Source organism: Ambystoma mexicanum, chromosome 3p, assembly GCF_040938575.1.
Source record: "Ambystoma mexicanum isolate Mex_15411 chromosome 3p, UKY_AmexF1_1, whole genome shotgun sequence".
Taxonomy (NCBI): domain Eukaryota; kingdom Metazoa; phylum Chordata; class Amphibia; order Caudata; family Ambystomatidae; genus Ambystoma; species Ambystoma mexicanum.
Window position 1 is genome coordinate 328,932,413 of NC_090925.1, and position 19,875 is coordinate 328,952,287.

Here is a 19,875-nt window from a genome sequence, read left to right on the forward strand (position 1 = left end):
GGCCATCCTCAGCCAACTAACTGACACATAGCCCTAAAGTACTGATTGATGGAAGGGAGGCAGGGTGAATCTTGGGGCATACCGCATCTGGGTGACCATTCTGCATGCTGCTAATTAAAGTGGAGATTTATGCCTAGGGGTGTAACCGACCCAATCACAATGGACCAAATAATCTAGGGTCCTATAGCTAGTAGAAACAATGAGACGTCGTACTTTTAGTGACGTCTGGCACGAGTGATGTAGAGGGATAGGCGCAGACGCCCACCCGATAAGAGTTATCCAATCCTCACACTCCGTTACCATATACAGATATAGCACCTATACTTAAGTGACCTTTTCTAACCAATAGAATTGCATGTCAAACTTTTGAATGTTACACGTCAATGATGACGAATTTTGACTATAATTATTGCTGTTTGAACGAAGATTGGGGGAGTTGAAGCGAGACGGGTGATAGCATCACTGTTGATTTCCATGTTTCCCTGTTTTTTGTACTTGTCATTAAACGGACTTCCCCTTGTCAAACCATTGAGTTGTCCTTATTTGATTGGTGTTGGAGTAATAGAATCCCGCACCCATCTACCTCAAGGTGCAGCTATCTCCTCTTAAAGTACTCGAGGGTGAGCTCTGATCCTATGGGCCCGTCAGAGGTCGCTCCGCCCTCTTGTACAATAGTAGCCTGTGCCGCTTCAATAAACCTATGGGGGCTAGCCCGAAATACCTACAAAAGTTTCCTAACTGATATCGGCGCCAACAGTTCCTAAGGTATAGGCTAAACTTGCCCGCAACGGGAGAAATGAGTGCTATTGGGTCACCTCTGGAAAGGGAAAGTGAAGGATGTAGCTTATGTAACAACTGTGGGGTGGTCCAGACTAGAAAGTATATTCTAGTGGTTTGTCCTTCACTGCAGTGCCATGGATTGCTGCGAGTAGGGAGATTTATTCATAACCAGGAATACGGAGCAATGGGGGACTTATTTTATAGAATCTCTGGTGGGAGGAAACTGCAGTGACTATCTCTGTGGTTAGGTTCTTGCAACATGCAGGCCTGATTCAAGTTACATGGTGATGAGCGTGTATTCTGTAGCACTATGGATCACATTGGACTTTTATTGAAAATTGTTGGTTTTCTTGATTAGTGCCTTTTTATTCGTTCATTTGAATTTATGATACTAATTATACTATGTAAATTGGATTTTTGTTTGTACTTGTTTGATATTCCAGATGATTTTTGTTTTTTATGTGTACGGCTGGATATGAACAACCAAATTACAGTAAATACATTTTTTAAAAAAAATTAAGTCGACAGACCAATGGAGATTTTTTTATGACAACCTCTTTTAAAGACTGCCATCCTGTGGGATCTACTAGGTCTTTCAGGTGCACACCTGTCTCTCCCCGCTGTAACTTGGAGGAGGTGCGGTAATTGTGTTTGCGTTGGGATTTTTCCATCCCGTCATTTGGGGTAATAGCAGGATGTTCTGTTACTGATGCCCCTTGATTTGGGACGCTTCTGACCGTCGTCATCAAGGGCTTTTGTAGAGTATTGTCTTGCTGAGGTTTCTCTGTTGTAGATATGGCAGCTAAGATACTGGCTTTGACTCCTACTTGTGGAGCTCCCTTTTGCTCCACAGGATTTCCATTTTTTCACCCTCTTCACAATATTCCTCAGATTTCATATTTGCTTTCCTAGAAAGCTTGATAACTCAGCTTTCAACGGAGGGGGGCAGGGCTGCTCGTGTTATGGTTGTAGGCATAGCCGGATTTCAAGTGCAGAGGTGGAAGAGTAGTCATGGGAGCCGAAACATGTTCCAGTCTCTTGTGCCATACTGCAACCTCTGGCACTTATCTCTTCTGCACGCTTACCTATGACCTCCCTATCCCTTATTTTCAGTTCACCCCGTCTTTGTCTTCTTCTTATGCTCCGTGCCAGTTCTTCTGAGACCTGGCACACACTTGGTGAGGGAGAATTGGGAGAGAGGATGCGTGGGGTACGGGGCTCTGATCGGGGGTTTCTCAGTACAGTGGAAATGTGTGGGCAGTTTCCATGTGTTAGTTCAGAATCCGCAATCCTGGGCTGAGATAGAGAGTTAGCTTGTGCTGGCACTCCTAGAGATGTTTGAGCATTAATCGTCTTGCTAATTTCTCCATGCGTTTTCAAGTGGGGTTTTGCACATGAAAAAATGTCCCTTGATTGGTGGGACCTTGAGAAAGGCATTCTATTGAGTGGGATACAATGATACAATAGTGATGCAGAAACACCATAAATAGTTACATAAATAGCCTGGGATTATTGTGCGCAAACAACCCAATGGGTAAACATGCTAAGAAGCAAAACTAGTGAGGGCAGAGTGGAAAAGGAGGGGAAGGCTGAAGCACAGAAATAGGCCCTTTAAAGCAAGCTCAGGTTTGTGACAACTTATGTGAGGGGGAGCCCTGAAGTGCAGCATACCTTCAGTGTTCCGTCACTGCTTCCAGTTCCTTCGCAGCTACTTTTTCCCGGGACCCAAATGGCTGAGCCAGTCACCTAGCGGAGACTTTCGACGCCAGGGCGGGAGCAGAGAAGAGACCGCAGGGATTGCACCACTGGTCCCCACCACGGCTACAGGACCGACAAGCACTGCACCAGCAGCCGACAGCCGGCATGAGAGTAGGTAAACAGATGTGCATAAGCACAGGGTATAACATCAAGTCGTACCGCGAGTGAACGCTACTGCACACACTACGCGGTTGCTTCTGTCGAGAGGGCAGGACCCTACTAGTAAACAAAACAGAACACATTTCATTCTTCAACTTTTTTCCCGTAATGTAAACACCCAACATTTATCCTCCTTACTACCTAAACATATTTCAAAGGCTTTTGGGTCTGAACAGCCCCTCAACACCCAGAAATCTCTAACTCAAACTGCAACATCCAGTGGATCAAGAGGAGGGAGTCGACTTCCAGGAGGAGGTGCAAAAAAGAAGAGATAGCAGCAGAAGACCAGACTGAATCCACCTCCAAACGGCAGTCTCAAACTCCTGCTCAGGGAATCTTCATTCTATGCTTCTCTTTAAAGTGCAGGAACGTGGGAGTGTTCTTTTAAAGTAGTGTTGCAAATACCACCTTCCCGTATCTATGACTCCAACAGCTCCTCCCAAGAGCCTTCACCAAGTTAAACCCCACAGCGTCCGTGCGGCAGGGTCGTGGCCTCTTCGGTTGGCACCTCCTTCTTGCTCCGTTGTTTCACAGACCCTTGGGACTCCAGTCCATTCCCCTCTTCGCTCTTAGTGTTCGAGTCCCCCCACAGAGCACCTGCCTCATCCAGAGTCGCGACCGACCTCCTGGTCTGTTCATTTTGAACAAGATGTTCCAAGGGAAGCCCCATCTGTATTCACTCGTTGGGGGCCTTTCCTTCTCCTGAGAGTCATTGACAAAAGGTCCTGAAAGAGGTAGATCCGGGATACCCTGAATTTTATATGGGCCGATCTCTTCGCTATGGAAATTATTCTCTCCTTTGTGCGATAAAAGTGGCCACGTGTCAGGACATCCGGGATCAGGTTCCTGCTGCGTTGGAACTAGTTCTATGTTCTATGAGTCCTGTCCAAGTGAAGGACGATGCCGTCTGTATCCTGCAGCCTTGTGGAGAACATGTCCTTTTATATACCTTTCAAAGTTTGCATCTGCACTTGCTGTAGGAATCCCTCATAAGCAAATATTATCGTGGCCTCTTTCTGCCTATCCAGGGTTTGTTGCGGTAGTGTTTCGGGTTCAGATACTTGTGCTTCAATTAGTGATTGCTCATGGCTGCTCATGGCTGCTCTTGTCATCTTCTAAGTTGTTCAACCTTAGTTGCACTTTTTACATGTCGTGGTTTAACTGTGTGATAGACGAGGATAGCTTTTTGGTGCTACTTTTGTTGGCTGCCTTCAATTCGGCCAGGAAGGAATGCAGGTCCTGCTTGGTAGCAGGGGAGTCCCACATTTCCCCACAGGGTGCTGCGTGTGAACATGTGCTGTAACCAGAAGACATGTTTCACTTTGCACCTGTTGTGCCTGGATCCATGTTTTAATGTCCCCAGCCATTGCAGCTTTATTTTGTAGTTGTACGTTTTGCCATCTTGGTGGGTCTGGGTTTTCCACTTATCTCTGTCGCAGGGATATGATCGCTCGTGCAATCCCTGGTCTTACTTGGATCGAGACCTCCGGGCCTTGGTCGTGTGGTCAACCTTTAATTTAGAAAAGACGAGTACTAGTGCTCCCCACGTACACATAAATTGCGTTGTGATCACAGCTGTGACCCTATATGGGGTCATAGGGTTATCATTATGGTCCCGCCAGGCTCCTCTGCAAAAGGGGCTTCTTCACGCGTCTCCTCATAGTCTGCTTCTTCTCTTTATGCACAAAGCTCAATGAGAAGGGTCTACCAATGCCTCAGGTACATGAGACTCAGCCGCTCGTCCTCTGCTTTCCAGGCCCGCTGCCACACCCCTCCCATTCACTCGTTATTCAATTCAGCTTGGGCTTGGCTTTTTTTTTTGTCCGGGAGGCCTTGGATCACTCACCCCTGGGGACGCCAGGCCACGGGGCAGCTGGTTGATGGCTCCTGCATGACCCTTCGCTGGTCCGCTGCCCCCTCGTCCTCTTCCTGCCCTGGGGGCCTCAGAGGTATCTGTCTGAGGGTCGGGGTGCAGAGAGCACTAGTCTGCGCAGGCTCCTTCGACCGCTTGATGCTCTGGGCTTGCAGCAGTGGTCGGCTCCTCACTCGGGAGCCCCACAGCCAGCCTCACCTTGGGCATCGGGTCCCAAAGCCTCAAGCGCTGTCCCACTCTGGCAGGTGCTCAATTCAGGGTCACCCCACCCAAACCCCCACCCCCCCCAAGTCTGCCGCTTGGTCTCCTATCCTTCTGCACTACTTGTTTTCGGCTCTGCAGGTGTTTCGAAACATCTCGCCAGCCAGGGACCCGCAGCCCTCATCCAGGGGGATCCGGCCATGTCTGCGCTGCCTGAGCCTCACCCCAAGGGTTCAGCACTGATGCTGGAGGTCTACCACTGCTAGGTCTTCAGGGGCCACGAGCCTAATTGCTATGGCGACATGCGACTACATTGGTTCTTCGCTCAGCCACGCGCCGTCACTACCATTATTTACCAAATGCAGGGAGGAGGGGCTTGAGTAAGGTAGGATTTTGCCAAGTTAGTAGAGGGCACCATTTGCACAATATTCACATTGCATAACACGATGGCTGGTAATGTTGGATAGCTTTGGACAAGGTAGGAATTGGGGTAAACCTTGGGGGTGGGTTTATGGTAGGCGTAGCCTTCGGCAGAGGCTGGAGGAAGTGAGCATGGGCAGCGTTGTGGGCATAGCTCCCAACCTTTTGTGTCACCAAGGCGGTGAAAACACCAGATTTTCTTTTTGGCAGGTGAATGGCTGTATGAGGGACTTGGCGGGTGATTCAGCTGCTTCAGGGCGGGTGAGTTGAGAGCTATGGTTGTGCCAGTGACGACGAACAGCGAAGCAAAATGGAGGAGGCACCACGATAACCCTGGCAGTGTCCTCCTCCTGTCCTCCACCTCCTGGGAAGAAGGGGAGGCGCTGGCCAAAAGCGTGGTGAAACGAGGAAAAAGCCCGCGAAGGGCAATAAAAGAAAGGGGTGGGGCTACCCCTTTATAACGGGCAGGCTCTTTACTGCAGGCAGCATCCAGCCTCGGCAGAAGGACGCCCGCCCGCTACACAGAAGAGGATTTCGTTTTCCCACCCACCCTACAAACAGAGCAAAGCAGAGAGGCCTGGTTGTCGACGTCGCAGGACAAGGCGGTGTGGCGGTGTTTGGCCGAACAAACACAAGAGACAGACTCCGGGTGAGCCAGGAGAAAGCTGGAAGGGTCTTCGCTCTTCTGAGACCAGCGCCCCTTGGGAGCCTAAGCGGCAGGGGCGTCTGGGGGGAACAACAAGAGCTCAGCTTCCCCCAAGGAAACGGCACTCTCCCCGCCAAGGAGCTCCTGCAGGGGCAGCAGAGGCTCGGATGCAAGAGGTTTGGAGAGTTGGGCCTATTATGGACTCTCTGGGAAGGAAAGGGGGAAGCAGGTTATTTGGACACGGAGCAGTCGCCGCATCTTCTGAGTGATTTCCACTAATGTGTGCAGTGTGGTTTTTATGTTATTGTGGAAAATAAATCTGCGGCCTTTTTATGCCAAACACTAAGCAAGACTCATTCTACACAATTCTGGGGGAAAAGGGGAATGAGCTATTATTATGTGTTGGGTCCAAAATGGACGGATGCCTGGGTCATGGGTTGGCATTGAAGCAGGTGCGAACATATGGTTAGGCCAGGGAGCAATCCTTGGTATTGGATAATAATATCCCCATATATATGGTGCCATATTGTCGCAGGGAAAAGGCTGTGCTGACATTATATAGGGTGACCATACCCTTGAAAAAAATAAGGTTTTGGGAGTCAAGGGGGTGTCTCCCGCATGTTCAATGTAATAATGTCCCTGCAAAAAAAAGGTCCGTTTTTTGCTAGGCGACATTATTACATGGAACCCAATCCTTGGTGAGAGACAGGCTGTGGGTTTTCCTAACAGGGACTAACACAGACCATGTGGCAGGCTGAGGAGACGGAATACGCCTTTGTGCAAGCGGCGTGCTGTTTCACGATAGGGGTGGGATCTGGCAAGGCGGGAGAGCAGGCGCTGGGTGGCACCTGGGAGAGGGGTTCGTAAGGGGCGGGGCGGTTGTAGACATCTGAAATTTGCCAACCTGGCCCGGGTTAAAGGTGTCCCTCTGTGGAAGGCAACAGGCGCATGAAAACGATACAGAACGACGGACGGACTCCTCCTCTGCATACATGGCTTACAGGCTATGCGTGACGCTAGGATGATGGGCAGCTCTTAGGACAAGAGGTGGGCGGGGCTTCGATGGTGATGTAACTTCCTGGAATTCGTGTGTAAACCTATTTGAAAAGCGGCAAGTCAAGCAAGAATCGAAACTGAATGGAGGAGGAGAGGCGGGGGAGCAGATATAAAGGGACGCCCGGCGAGACACAGCAAAGTTTCAGAGAAATAGAACTACCGAGAGAGAGAGGCGACAGTTTTAAAGGAGCAGAGGAGTATCACGAGTGTTGCAGGGACCAATACAAACGCTGCCAAACTCAGGTACGAGATCAGGATCGCCAAAATGAGGAGTTTGGGAGATCTAGCCGGCGGAGAGAGCCACCCTGGGGCGAGGGTCGGGACATGCAGACAGAAATAACCCCCTGACACAGTTACGGTCCTACTTCTTCGGCCCAAATACTGCAGCCCTCCTTTAGTATTTTCAGGTTGGCTAATAGTTCAGCATTACGTTATTGGGAGATGCGCTGCACCTCTGCGTTCTGCTTCCAGGCTCTGGTGGGTCGTTTAGAGAGTGTTAGATTGCAGGGAAGCGAGAGGAAAGTCAACAGAACATTGCTGCGGGTGTTGTCTGATGCATTCCGGTCGGAAGCACCTGGGCACTGTCAGCACTGCAGCCTTATGTGTTAGTGGCCTGTGTGTGCAGAAAGAATACCACCCACTCCCAGAGCCGAGTTGCTCGTTTTTCTTATTTGCTTTGTGTGGCTTTGAACTTTTCGAAAGTTTCTGGAGATTGTTGCACTTGTATGTATGGAGTTTATAAACTATGTAAGTAGGGCGTCGATGAGCTGGGATGGATGGTAGCGCGGGTGGGGGGGGGGGCACTTCAGAGGGGGTGAAACTGGGTTGATTGGCCAGATCCCCTTTGAACGGTAAGTAGGGTCTTCAGGTCCTAACTGTTTATTATTTTTTTTCTTTTTTACATTTTTTAAGCAATCACAAGCGTGCTCCCCTCTTGGTATGTAACTTCGTTGGGCATGTTTGGATGCCACAGGTTGGTCTGTTGTAACTTCTATTTACTTGTAAGGCGCCTGTTCTAAATGTACCGGTTTAAGATGCTTCCCGGTAAGTCTTGCAAGCCTGCTATTTCATTTGGTTCACCGTGGAAGTGTGGCACGTGAAGAGTCTCTAAAAAAATAAAAAAAAATAAACGCATTTGCTCATGAAAAGATATTGCTGGTATTAAGGATTCCCTTTCTAATTGCTGGTTCTAACTTACCCGCTGCAAGCATCGCTTTACAAAATAACAATGATGGCTCTTTCCAGGGGAGGAAGCTGTGAGCCTCAAAATTGTAAGTAATGGGAAGAAAAATGTAACATCGAGCTGTGGTAAATGTTTTGCCACCGACTGATGCTGTATATAGTTGAATTCAGAGCTGGCCTTAAGGTAGGGCGGGTTGGGTGACCGCCCAGGGCACCATTAGCCCCCCTGGGGCACTGCTGCCACTAAGACCAGCACTGGTTGCCTTGTATTCCTCTCTTTGGAAAAGTGATAGTTGATGTAAAGGGGCACTAATACAATACACACATGATGAGGAATGCCTATAAATGTTCATGATTCACGTTTACCCAAGATCCCTTTTATACCTCGTGCAGATCCTTCCCACATTGTTTTTACTGCTTAATTTCCCTATATTCCATTGCCAGCTAATAGAGCAGCACGGAATATCAGTGAGACTAAGGTATCCCAGGGGCATCTGTGCCAAGGTGTGTCTGCAATGATTCCTTATGGGAATTCACGACTAACGTATTTGCCCCTAGCACTTGAGGCAATAACGGGGATGTATGGTGGTTTTGTTTAGTTTTTTCCCAGAGTCGCAGGTACATAGGAGGTGGAATCGGGAGGAATACTGCATCTGAATTGCAACACCTGCTCTCCCAATCTCGTATTGTTCTACGCTCTCAGGTCTTTGAGAATGGCATAGTACAGTGCTCCTTTATAGTCACGTTAAAGTTTGAAAATCTAACGCCCCACAGTATTCATTCACTTTTTTATGTATTTTGACTGAGAATTCTAGCCTCGCACAGCCTATCACCTGATGCTGATTACCAGAAATGTGAAATAACCGACTCTGCCCACTACATTCTTGTGGCAATGTACATTTCTGTGGGTGCCAGAAAGTTGCAACTTGTTGCTATTTTAGTTTGAGCGAGATGTTACTGGAACGTACCTGGACTTTAACTTGTACTCGCTACCCAGCAATTTTCGTGTCCCCCTTACTCTTATATTTGTGTACGCCCAGATTGTCATTGCTGGCCCATGTATGACTTTTTTCAGATGGTGCGCTTTTGAAAGGATTGTAGATTCAGAGGGGGCCTGCCTGTGAATCTGGATATTAGAGAGGCTGTGCCTTGGAAAGGGCAGTCTTCCTGGTTCCATGTAGTAATGTCCCCGCAAAAATGTCTCCTGAAGTTATAGGGACTATCCTTGCCAGTGGTAATCTATTAATGTGAAGTCGTCTACTACTACAAAAAAAGTAATCTTCTTTTCTTTTTCCCTCCCAGGTTTTCCTTGCTCGATTTTTATTATCCAACGCAGAGATAGACGGCAGCAAAAGACAGACGGATGTGACTCTTTGCTGTTGTGACTTGCTTGCTTAATTCTTATACTTGACTGAGCCTGTTTTCCAGTGTACATACAGTCTGACTGTCCTGCAAAGCTTTTTAAACTTTTTAAATAAAGTATTTATATTTTATCAGTGAGCCCCATGGCACAGGGGCATGGTTTGGGGGCATTGGACCGCCTGCATAGGCAGCTGGAGCTGCGACTAGCCTGTGCTGTATGTATTGTGAGACAGAATGAGAGCACCTTTGTTTTACGACCTTGGAAGCACAATTGCAGTGCTCTGACTCTCTTGGGGCGTCTAAAGGGTAGTGGCACTGCCCAATGGCGTGAGATTCGCCGTAGGCCGGACTTTCCAATCCCAGTCAAGTACGTAGTTTGCTGGTACTACCGACTTGGGTTTGGTTGTGAAAGGCACAGAAATCGATGTTCTTTTGCCTGGAGCCAAGAGGAGGTGCTAGTTTGGACTGTGGAGAGGGACATGAACTTGCATCGCAATGATCTGCGGGCAAGGCTGCTGCATCCACAGAGCAATACTGTTCGGGTCACCAGCCCCACAAAGAGCATCCTCACTAACCGATCTGATATCCTTCAGGAGTATGGAGGCCAATTCCAGGAGATCTGTGAAACTTGTTATTATTACAGACCGGCCAGAATCTCTCCCTGGCCCCTCAACAGTCTGTGCCGTAGTCACCGTGTCGCTGAGCCTCTGCTGGTGCACATCTTGACAGAAGAGGACCGCAAGACACATTATAGAGAGATTCGTCCTGTGCCCGCCATACGGCCCCTGCAGCCGTGCCAGTTTATCCTAAGGGGACTACCATGCAAGCATGGCGCCAAGCGCTGCAACTACGCACACAGCGAAGTTGAGATGATGGTCTGGGAGGCAGAGCGGCTAGGAAAGCTGTTGCGCTCTGATTTGCTGGCACCATGTCTGGCAAATGGATTGGCTGCTGAGGTAGAAATGCCAGTGGAGGAGGTGTTCTACTGCCGGGTTTGTCTGGTGACTGCCACCTCCCAGGAGCAGTTTGAGAGGCACTGCGCATCTCTGGAGCACACACAGATGATGTCTGATGACACGCTTACTGTGTGGAAGTACCGCAGTCCACCATGTGGAAAGGAAAGCTTCACACTCTGTGAAAGGTGAGTAACATCAAATGTGTTGGTCCTGTTTGGCATGAAGTGGCTACTAAATTACATTGTTGGTTATGAAAACTTTTACCAAATGCAAAACTTAAACAATGGTTAAGCCTGAGGCAGTTTGTCTACCTGGAAACAAATTTCCCTTCAAAGGAGTTTAGAATTGGACTGCAGGTTGTCCAGTTGTGACTGCCGTCCCCATTATTTCCCTGCCAGCACTCGCAAATACCCTACGTGATTGCCAGGTTAAGCATTTGTTACTAAATACGATTAGTGCCCCTGTGTTTACATTGTATTTTTCCTCCATACGCTCACTAATCACGAAACCTCTTTGCTGCACTTTCTATAAAAGCATAGTTTTGAATGTAATGTCTGAGACGTCCAGTTGCAGACTTCAGTTATGACCTTTAGGGGTGTTGGGTAAGATTTTCATATCAATGAAAAATCTTCCTGACGAGTCAACCTCGGAACCTTTTGCTTTGACTTGATAAATACCTTGTCCCTAGGTGAAGGGGAATTTTTTTTTCCTCCTCTCAACTAGTCTTTAACTCTTTTTCCAAATTTTTTTTTTATGGGTGACCTTTTTATGTCTCGCTAGTGTATGGTTGAAGTTAGTGTCCTACTAGTTTTGGGCTTAGGCTGGGTTGCCCCTATGGACTCCTGTTTATTCCTTTCATGTACTTGGGTGAACTACAGTTCCTAAGTAGCAAAGAAGGATTTTCCATCCCCCTTTACATTTTATATAGTGAGCCAGTGGTTCCATGTGATTTTATCGTCTGCAGTTTCATTGCAGGGTTTTTTTACCGCATATTTTTTTATATCCCTGTATACCCACACCCAATTTTATATAATTTTTAACCCCCCCCCCAAAAAATGTTTGTTCCAAAAAACATCCACCGATGACCGAGCCAGCATACCACCTTGCGTGTTTTACATGAATGGCTGGTGGCAGTTTTAGTCTTTATTACTTGCAGGCTGTTTTTTCAGCCTCTGTAATGCACAGAAAGGCCATTTTTTTTCTGAAATGGTGGGCTCCTTCTTTTTTTCGCCATTTCTTGTGTGCTTGCTGTTTGAGGTCTTTACCTGCCATTCTAAGCAGGAACGACCTCAGTGGCTGTTTTGTCTTCGGTGGGAATCCTGTGGATTCCCTGCCGAGGCCCTAGTTTCTGGAAAGGCAGGACACGAGGCAGGAGTCAAACTCCGTAGCTCTTTGTCTTCGACGTTGCCTGAAACGAAACAACTTCCCAAAGGGGGTGGGGGGGAGGGTCTGGCTGTGACAGCCAGACCACCACTTGCTGTAAAATGCAGCGAGAATGCAGTTCTGATAAATACTCTGAACCTGAAAGCTGCTGATGAGTCGACCACTGGAGCTGAAACTGAAGTGGAAAATGAAGAAATGACGGCTGTAGCGATTTCCAGCGACCTGAGTGCCTGCTGTGTAACCGGAGCTTGCGATAACCGCTCTTTTCAATTGACCTGGGGATCCCGAAAAGGACGAACCGGAGATCCACTAGATGCAAGAAGATATGCATTTTGAGCCATCCCAGATTGTGCTGCGACCTTGCAGGGCTGCAATACCTTGGGACCTCGAGCCACCGTGCAGTGCATGGTCTTCCGAATCGAGCTGGAGCTTTGGTGGCCTCCTCCTGACTTTCCAGAGACATGAATCTCTAGTCTGAGTCCCCTCAACAGAGTGCTGGACGTCACAAGTGACGAGAATCTGACCAGCGTTATTATGCCTTCTGGCTCCTGGAAAGTGTGCCAAAACCAGAGCTGCATCCAGCCACAAAAACTCTTGCCTGGAGCCTTCTCCGTTGATACTTGCTGCAAAATCCCTTCCAAAGTTGTGCCTTCCGTCTTCATGACCAAGGAATACGCTGACCAGGTTTTTGGCTGCAGATGCAAGTCTTCTGCTGCAACTCTTCTTCTGTGCTGATGTACTGTTGGCTGGGGTATTTACTTATATTAAGCCTGTGTGATTTTCTGTAAAGCTTTGGAGTGTCCTTTTGTGATTGGGTGTTCCTCATCCAGTTCACCCAGGCTCCGACTTCAGTCCCTGGACCCTACCTAACTTTAAAGTGAGCTACTTACTTGTTTGGACAGTCTTCCACAGGATCTGACAATTGCCCGCAACAGAACCCTATCTTACCCTACCTACAGCTGGGTCCTAGACCACTAGGGTCCCTCCTCTGCCCTTGAGTGAACCCAAGTAATAGACAATGGAAGGATTGGATAAGTAAAGGATTCTATCTTGAGAAGAATAGCAAGTGTTTGGAAAGTATGTACTTGTGAAAGAGTTAGTTGTTACGCTGAGTGAGCAGTTACAAAACTTCCTGCATATTGTGTGTGCCTGCGTGTGCCTGCGTGCGCCTGCGCCTGTTGGTTGTGTGTGCCTATTGGTTGTGCCTATTTCCCAAAAGTTGAGTCATTCATAAAGTGTAACATTGGGTTTTGCTTTCCCTGGTCTGTTTTATACAGATGCTACACCAGTCTTGGGGTTTATACCTACCTTTTAGTTGCTGATTGCTCCTTAAGTATATAGGTTTTACTTTGAATTAGCTGTGTGCCGTCCCTAAATAAGTTAGTTATTGCTTACCTCAGTCTGTGTTCCACTGAGCTAAAAAGCAACTGTAATTGAATATTACTCCAAAGGTTCTTACTCGCCTAATACAGCTGTTAAGATAAATGTAGTTATAGGTATTTACTGTTCCTTGAATCTGTCTTCCACTATTCAGGAAAGTATCCTGGTAACCGGGTTGCTTGATTATGTGATTTTCTTTGCTGAGCGTCACTGCATAACTGACAGGGTCTACTACTTTTGTATTACTGAAAGTAACACATGGTTTTACTCCCCATGAATAGGTGTGGCCTATACTAAATGTGTATAAGGTCGGACTTTCCTAGCATTACTGTTAGGTTTTAATTCTATGTACTTAAAACATAGCATTATGATTGTGGTTAAATATGTGATAGTTCTTATTTACCCAAGATTCATCTTGGACTAATTGTATTTGAATAAAGCCTTTATTTTTACAATGCATCACGCTTCAGTGTTTCTTTGGACCATATGTATGGTACAATTTCTTTGTACCAAGCGAAGATCAGCCTGACTGCGTTGTCTACGCTACCATGAACTCTGGTGTTACAGCCTTGTACTAAAAGTGGAGTCTTGTACTGTTAGGCAGAATTGCATGCAGTAACCTCGCGGACCACCACACACAATTGGTACTACAGTTGTAAGCCAAACCAACCTTTAGTATAGGTCTGTATGTACTACAGTTTTTGGTAGCGAGCAGCCAGGCTTATCTGAAGAGTGAATGTGAGCAGTACAAGAAATTACACAGAAGACTTTCAATCACAGTGGTTCAAGTAGACACTTATACTCAAGGTTCCTTGGTAAAACACTTATTACAGTCATTTTAGAAAACATTTCACTAGAAGAAGGCAACTCAATATTATAAACCAATACAAAACTCTATTTTTAGACAGTTTGAGCTTCCCTGAAATAGGAGCCAAATGGCAGTTCAGTTACTTAGAAGTGAGCAAAAAAGGCACAAGGTAAGTAGAATGGATCGCATTTACTTGTTAAACAGTGCAAATAGTTTCAGTTCACCAGAAGAGTTCAATTCAAGTCAATAGGCCTAGGCCAAAGTCAATGGGCTAGTGTTCAGGATAGGAAAGAGCAGTTCTTGTAGCAAACGGTAAAGTCTTTGCGAAGTTCTCGGAAGTAGTTTAGGCGAAAAAGAATCATTTGTTGGGTCACAAGCTGATTAGGCCTGCAAGTTGAAAGTTTCCCAAACTTTCACTCCGACAGTGGCGTTCTCTCAATCTGGTTGGCACAGTACCTTGATATGAAGAAACAAATGCACGGGATCGTCGGAAAATGCAAACAAAATGGAGTCGCTTCAGTTCGAGTAGCTGTTTTTTCAAGCACACAAGCTGGTGTAGTAATACCCCCCCCCCCCCCGTTAATCCGAACCAGCTTCGAGACTGGTATCCAGGTGGCTTACGAGTTGATTGGTCCCACCAACTCAAAGGAAGAAGGGCTTCTCTGTCGAGATAAACTTGGCAATTCGGACCTGCAGCAAGGCTTCACCCTGCAAACCAACAGTCCAGGAGTTGCAGCAGCCGTCCTCTTCCAGCTAGTCTTCTGTTCTTTTGTTCCAGTGGTCGACTCTGCTTTCCTGTCTGAGACTCGCCTTTTTAAAGTTTTCTCCCTTTCATTCCAGCCTAGCTGTCACCCAGCAGGGTGGCTGTCCTTGCCGGACAGTCAGCCAGCCACTCACGCCAGTGCATTTTGGTCCCCTAGGAGACTAAGCACAGGGAGTTTCGGCACCTCCCTCACTTCCTGCCCACTCCAGACACTCAGGCCCCTTAGGCGGTCTTCAGCCATGAAGCCTGCCAAAGGCATACGAACAAAGGGACCAAACCTGGTTTGGTGCGCAGAGACCAACCCTAGAAGGACCTTTCCAAAAAGAAATGGCAAAAAAAGAAGACCGGGACCTGTTTAAACAAAGGGGCTTAAGGCGGCATCTTGAAAAACATGGCTCCTGTGATTTTTAGCTACCGGTGTTCGCGGTCGGGAAAAATAATGGTAGTTCGTTGTAAAACCACTGGCCTATTCAATAGGAAAGGGTAGCATTTGACTGCTACATGAGTATTTAGACGCCTGGGATACTAAGTAACCCCTCCAGCACCACATTGTACGATGGTGTGTGCTGGGTCTATACATTTGGAAAGACTAGTAAAGTCCATTTCACTTTACATTCTCTGGGAAACAGTAGTTTATCCCAGAGAAGGTACTTAAACCTTTTGGGAGGACATCCCTGTGTCACTGCACTGAGGGTGCTGTGTAACACACATCATGCAGCATCCAGAATGTGATTATTCTCTCATCCTTAATGCAGGGTTCGAAATTGCCAGGAGCTGGGAGCTATTTAATTCCAAAGGGAGCCTGGTTAGCTGGACAACTACAAGGCACTACCTTTTGACTCCCGTGGCAAGTGGTGCCATATAATACTAGCTATGTGATACTAACTGTGTGTTTGTGTTAAGAGAGAATTCTCAAATACCCTTCACATTAGAGACCCCCAGCAACTTTGCTGGAATTTGAGGACTTGATTTTCTTACCTGGAAAGTGTGAGCCTTTTTTTCCCCCACTCTCGTATTTTGATGTGTTTTTTTACTCTTGTGTTCTTTGATTATGGTGTTTTAAGACCACTCCATAGGCATCATCTTTTCATGTGTGTTACTCAGCACCCTCAGTGCAGTAACATAGGGAAGCCTTTTTAGGCTGTCCCAAGGTTTAAATACCTTCTCTGGGATAAACTACTGTTCCCAGAGAATGTAAGGCTAAATTGACTTTACTAGTCTTTTTAAATTCCTAGACCCAGCACACACTATCTTACAATAGAGTGCTGGAGGGGTTACTTAGTATCCCCTGTGTCTAGAAACTCATGTAGCAGTCAAATGCTAGCCTTTTCTATCGAAGTGGCAGTGGTTTTACAATTAACTACCACGATTTTTCCCGACGCGAACACCAGTAGCTAAAAATCACGGGAGCCATGTTTTTCAAGATTGCGCCTGAACCCCCTTTGTTTAAACAGGACCCAGTCTTCTTTTTTCACCATTTCATTTTGGAAAGGTCCTTTAGTTTCTCTGCGTGCCAAACTAGGTCTGGTCCCTTTGTTTCTACACCGTTGGCGGGCTTCAGGACTGAAGACCGCCTTTGGTGCCCGAGTGTCTGGGGTGAGCAGGAAGTGAGGGAGGTGCCTGAAACTCCCTGTGCTTAGTCTCCTAGGAGACCCAAATGCACTCTGGCGTGATTGGCTGGCTGACTATCCGGCAAGGACAGCCACCCTGCTGGGTGAGTGGCAGCTAGGCTGGAATTAATAAACTATTTAAAAGGCGAGTCTCTTGGGCTGAAAGGCAGAGGCGACCACTAGAACCGAAGACTAACTGGAAGAGGATGGCTGCTGCAACTACTGGACCGTTGGAGCTCTGCTGCAGGTCCGAATTTCCAAGTTCACCTCGACGGAGAAGCCCCTTCAAGGACGACTTCTTCCTTGAGTATCAACTCGTAAGCCACCTTGATACCGTTCTTGGAGCTGGTTAGGATTAACCAGGGAGAAGCACACCAGCTTGTGTGCTTGAAGAACAGCAACCGGAATCGAAGACTTGCCAGCTTTGTGATCTGTCCCCGTGCAGTGCAGGAGTCCCCCCGACGTCCTCCCTCTTGACCCCACGACTGAGGCTCAGGAGCAGCAAGATCTGCAGGAACTGCCGGGAACAGTAGTCTTCAGCTGCATCTTTTTCTTGAAAATAAGGTACTGTGAAAACCCGACAGAGAGAACTTGCCTCTCACCGCGAAAGTTTGTGGAACTTTGGCAACTTGCAGGCCTGGTCAGCTTGTGACCCAACATACAAACCTTTCTTCCGTGAACTACTTCTAAGAACCGTGGCAAAGACTTTTCTGGTTTTTTTAATACCAGAACTATTTTTACTTATATAAGGTACTAGCCCATTGACTTTGGCCTACCTATTGCATTGAATCAACTCCCCTGGTGAACTCAAACTATTTGCACTGTTTTTAAATAACTGTAATATTTGTTTTATCAACTTATCCCTTTTTCCTCCTACTTATGCAATTTTGCTCCGACATCCAAGGGAGCTCAATTGCTTAGTATCAGTATTGTAGTGTATGTGTGATATTGGTTGCCTCATTTAGTGAATGCTTGTAAAATGATTGTGTAATAATTATTTTACCAAGAAACCTAAGTGTATCTGAATACTTGCTATTGTAGACCTTTGTGTAACACCCTTACAAGCTCACATTCCCTCTTGAGATAAGCCTGGCTGCTCAGCTCGCTACCGAAAACTGTGTGGTACAGACTTATACCAAAGTTTGGTTTTGCTTACACCTGTAGTCCTAGTTGTGTGTAGTGGTCCCAGAGGGTACTGCATACAAACTTTGCTTAACAGTTTGGGAATGAGTGTGTTTGGAAACGTATATCGAGCAGAATAACTTATTTAATTTAATGTGACTAGCTCACAAGGAACTTTTCACATTAATTAAAATACAATAAAAACGAATTGGTCAATAAAATCAATAACTCTTCAAGTCGTGGTGATCCAGTTTCTCCACAATAATCCATATGCAAAATAAAGCTATTTACAGAGAACTTAAACCAGAATTATGGCACTAAAAATAAATCATTGAGGTGTCCCAATTGCATACACCTGGTCAACCCATGCCTGGTAGTTTCTAGTAGCTAATAGTTAATGGCTATAACACTTTACAAATCCTACAGAATCTGTTCTGAAGTGGCATACCTAACTGAGGGCCAGTAATTGAAAGGACTGATAATTGGCTTGTCAATAATCTTAACAATAATTCATGGACCCTTGAGTCAGAACATTCCATAAGGTGCTTTTGCAGCATTAATATTTTGTACGATATCTGACACACCCTCTGATAAAATACATTTTCTAGATTGGGGGGGGGGAATTCACATTCCAGTCCCCCATTGTGATTTTCTTACTGCTTGGCTTTCTGCCAACCTCCTACAGGTGTTGGCAGACCTATCAGGTCAAACAGATTTTCATTTGCAGATGTATAACTAAGGCCATTGGCTTTTAATTCCTTCTCACAACATCCAGACAGTCTCCTTTTTAAAACAGGACAGTCTTGTGGAAGGGGGGGGGGGGGGAGAGGAGGTAGATATACTTGCTTCAAGTATAACTCACCACGTCATGTGTCTCGGCCAAAGTAAGCCAAGTTCAAGCCTCAGTATAGCTATGGGGACGGCTTGTAGCAGGTTTAATATACACTACCAAAAGCCACCACCTAGAACATTTACTCAGTCACAATTGGGTAATGCCAACGCATCCAACCCATACAAAAGGGCAGGGCAAAAACACTGGATATAAAGTTTCAGGACTGTAACCTGCCATTTTGCAAGCAAAATTTAAAAACTCGCTCAGATGTCCTGCCCTAGCGGACTTAGTAGAGTATTGTTTGTGGAGACACTTGATTTTAGATCCAGATTGTGAAGGCAAGCCCCTTATTGCACACGCTCCAGAATAAAGACCACCCACTAGGGAAATAGGCCAGGAGATAGCGTTGCAAGGATTACAAGGTTCAATTGTACAGTATACAAATATCAGCAAAGGACTCTGCTGCTTGGAGCGCTCTTGACTCGTACAGTTACAAGCAGGGGCTTAAAAACCCCCACACGCGTCATGATATACAGTACAATTTGGTGCAACGGATTGGAGGTACCCTACACATGAGCCTGCTCCATAGGGGATGCCAGGCAGTAATTGGTCGTTCTTTCCCGTCCTTCTGGATACACGTGGGTCAGCTTGGCTCCTCCTCGTGGTGAAGATCTGGGCACATATTAATACATTGTTTCTGTCTAAACTAGCTAAGCCTGGTTATTAATTCATTGTGGCAGGCACCTGGGTGGCACGGGAAATGGTGCCAGGGAGGATAAAATACACTGACCCACACATTCAGGTCTTCATTGATACCGCAATTCCCGCACTCAAGATCTCCACCTGGTGTTTTGACCTTTTAATTTATCCCTCCATGAACCTTGTGTTACCAGGGATATGTTTACATGCTAGAAAGAAATACAGCCACGCATGCTTCTGTGGACACTTGATTTGTGTTGGGCCGGGGGTGGGGGTCACTTGATTAACAGGGAATGCAAAGGTGTAGGGGTCAGGTCAGGGGTGTGGGGGCTGGCTCCGGGCCTGGCTGTGTGGGGGTTAGAGGCCGAATGGCAGTTTAGTGGAGATGAATGGAGGCAGCGTGGAGCCTGGTGTTGTCTCACGCTCTTGCAGGGTGCCTTCCTTTGGAAGATACTAACTATCCGCAACACTTGAAGGATGGGTGAAGAGGACTTTGGTGGGAATGGGGCTCTGCGGAGTCAGTCTGTCTTGCAGGAATTAGGCCTAGTGAGCAGAGAGCGTGAACCATCTTATCCCTTTTGGTCTAATACAAAAGAATCGGGGGCTATGGATTTCTAGTGCCATGCATCTACCTCCTAAGCGCTCAAGTGCCTCTGCACGTTGCCTGATGGTGCACATTACTCCCCCCCCCCCCTCCCCTTGTGTGTCATAGTACCTCATGAGGTGTTTGCTTTAAGCGCCTAGTGGGGAGGGATGGGCTAATTTCCAGCCCAACAATGGATATAACTGGAAACGTATTCTATGGCTTGATTATATAGTGACAATGGGAGCTTGCGTATATGTCGCTGGGTAAATAAAATGGCTTTGGTGTAATTTATCTCTAAA

At 46.8% G+C, this 19,875-nt stretch overlaps 1 protein-coding gene across 2 annotated transcripts in view; it reads left to right on the forward strand.

The window, feature by feature from the left end:
• Positions 1-6,919: 6,919 nt before the first annotated feature.
• Positions 6,920-19,875, forward strand: part of LOC138580391 (3'-5' exoribonuclease HELZ2-like) — a 724,800-nt gene continuing 711,844 nt past the window's right edge. The window contains exons 1-2 of one of the 2 annotated variants that reach the window (XR_011304244.1): positions 6,920-7,136; positions 9,378-10,578. Coding sequence is in view for 1 of the 2 variants with exons in the window: in XM_069650904.1 (XP_069507005.1) it covers positions 9,581-10,578 (998 nt within the window). In the remaining variant the exon portion in view is untranslated. The remainder of the gene's footprint in view (positions 7,137-9,377; positions 10,579-19,875) is intronic. The other variant, XM_069650904.1, reaches the window with a different exon arrangement.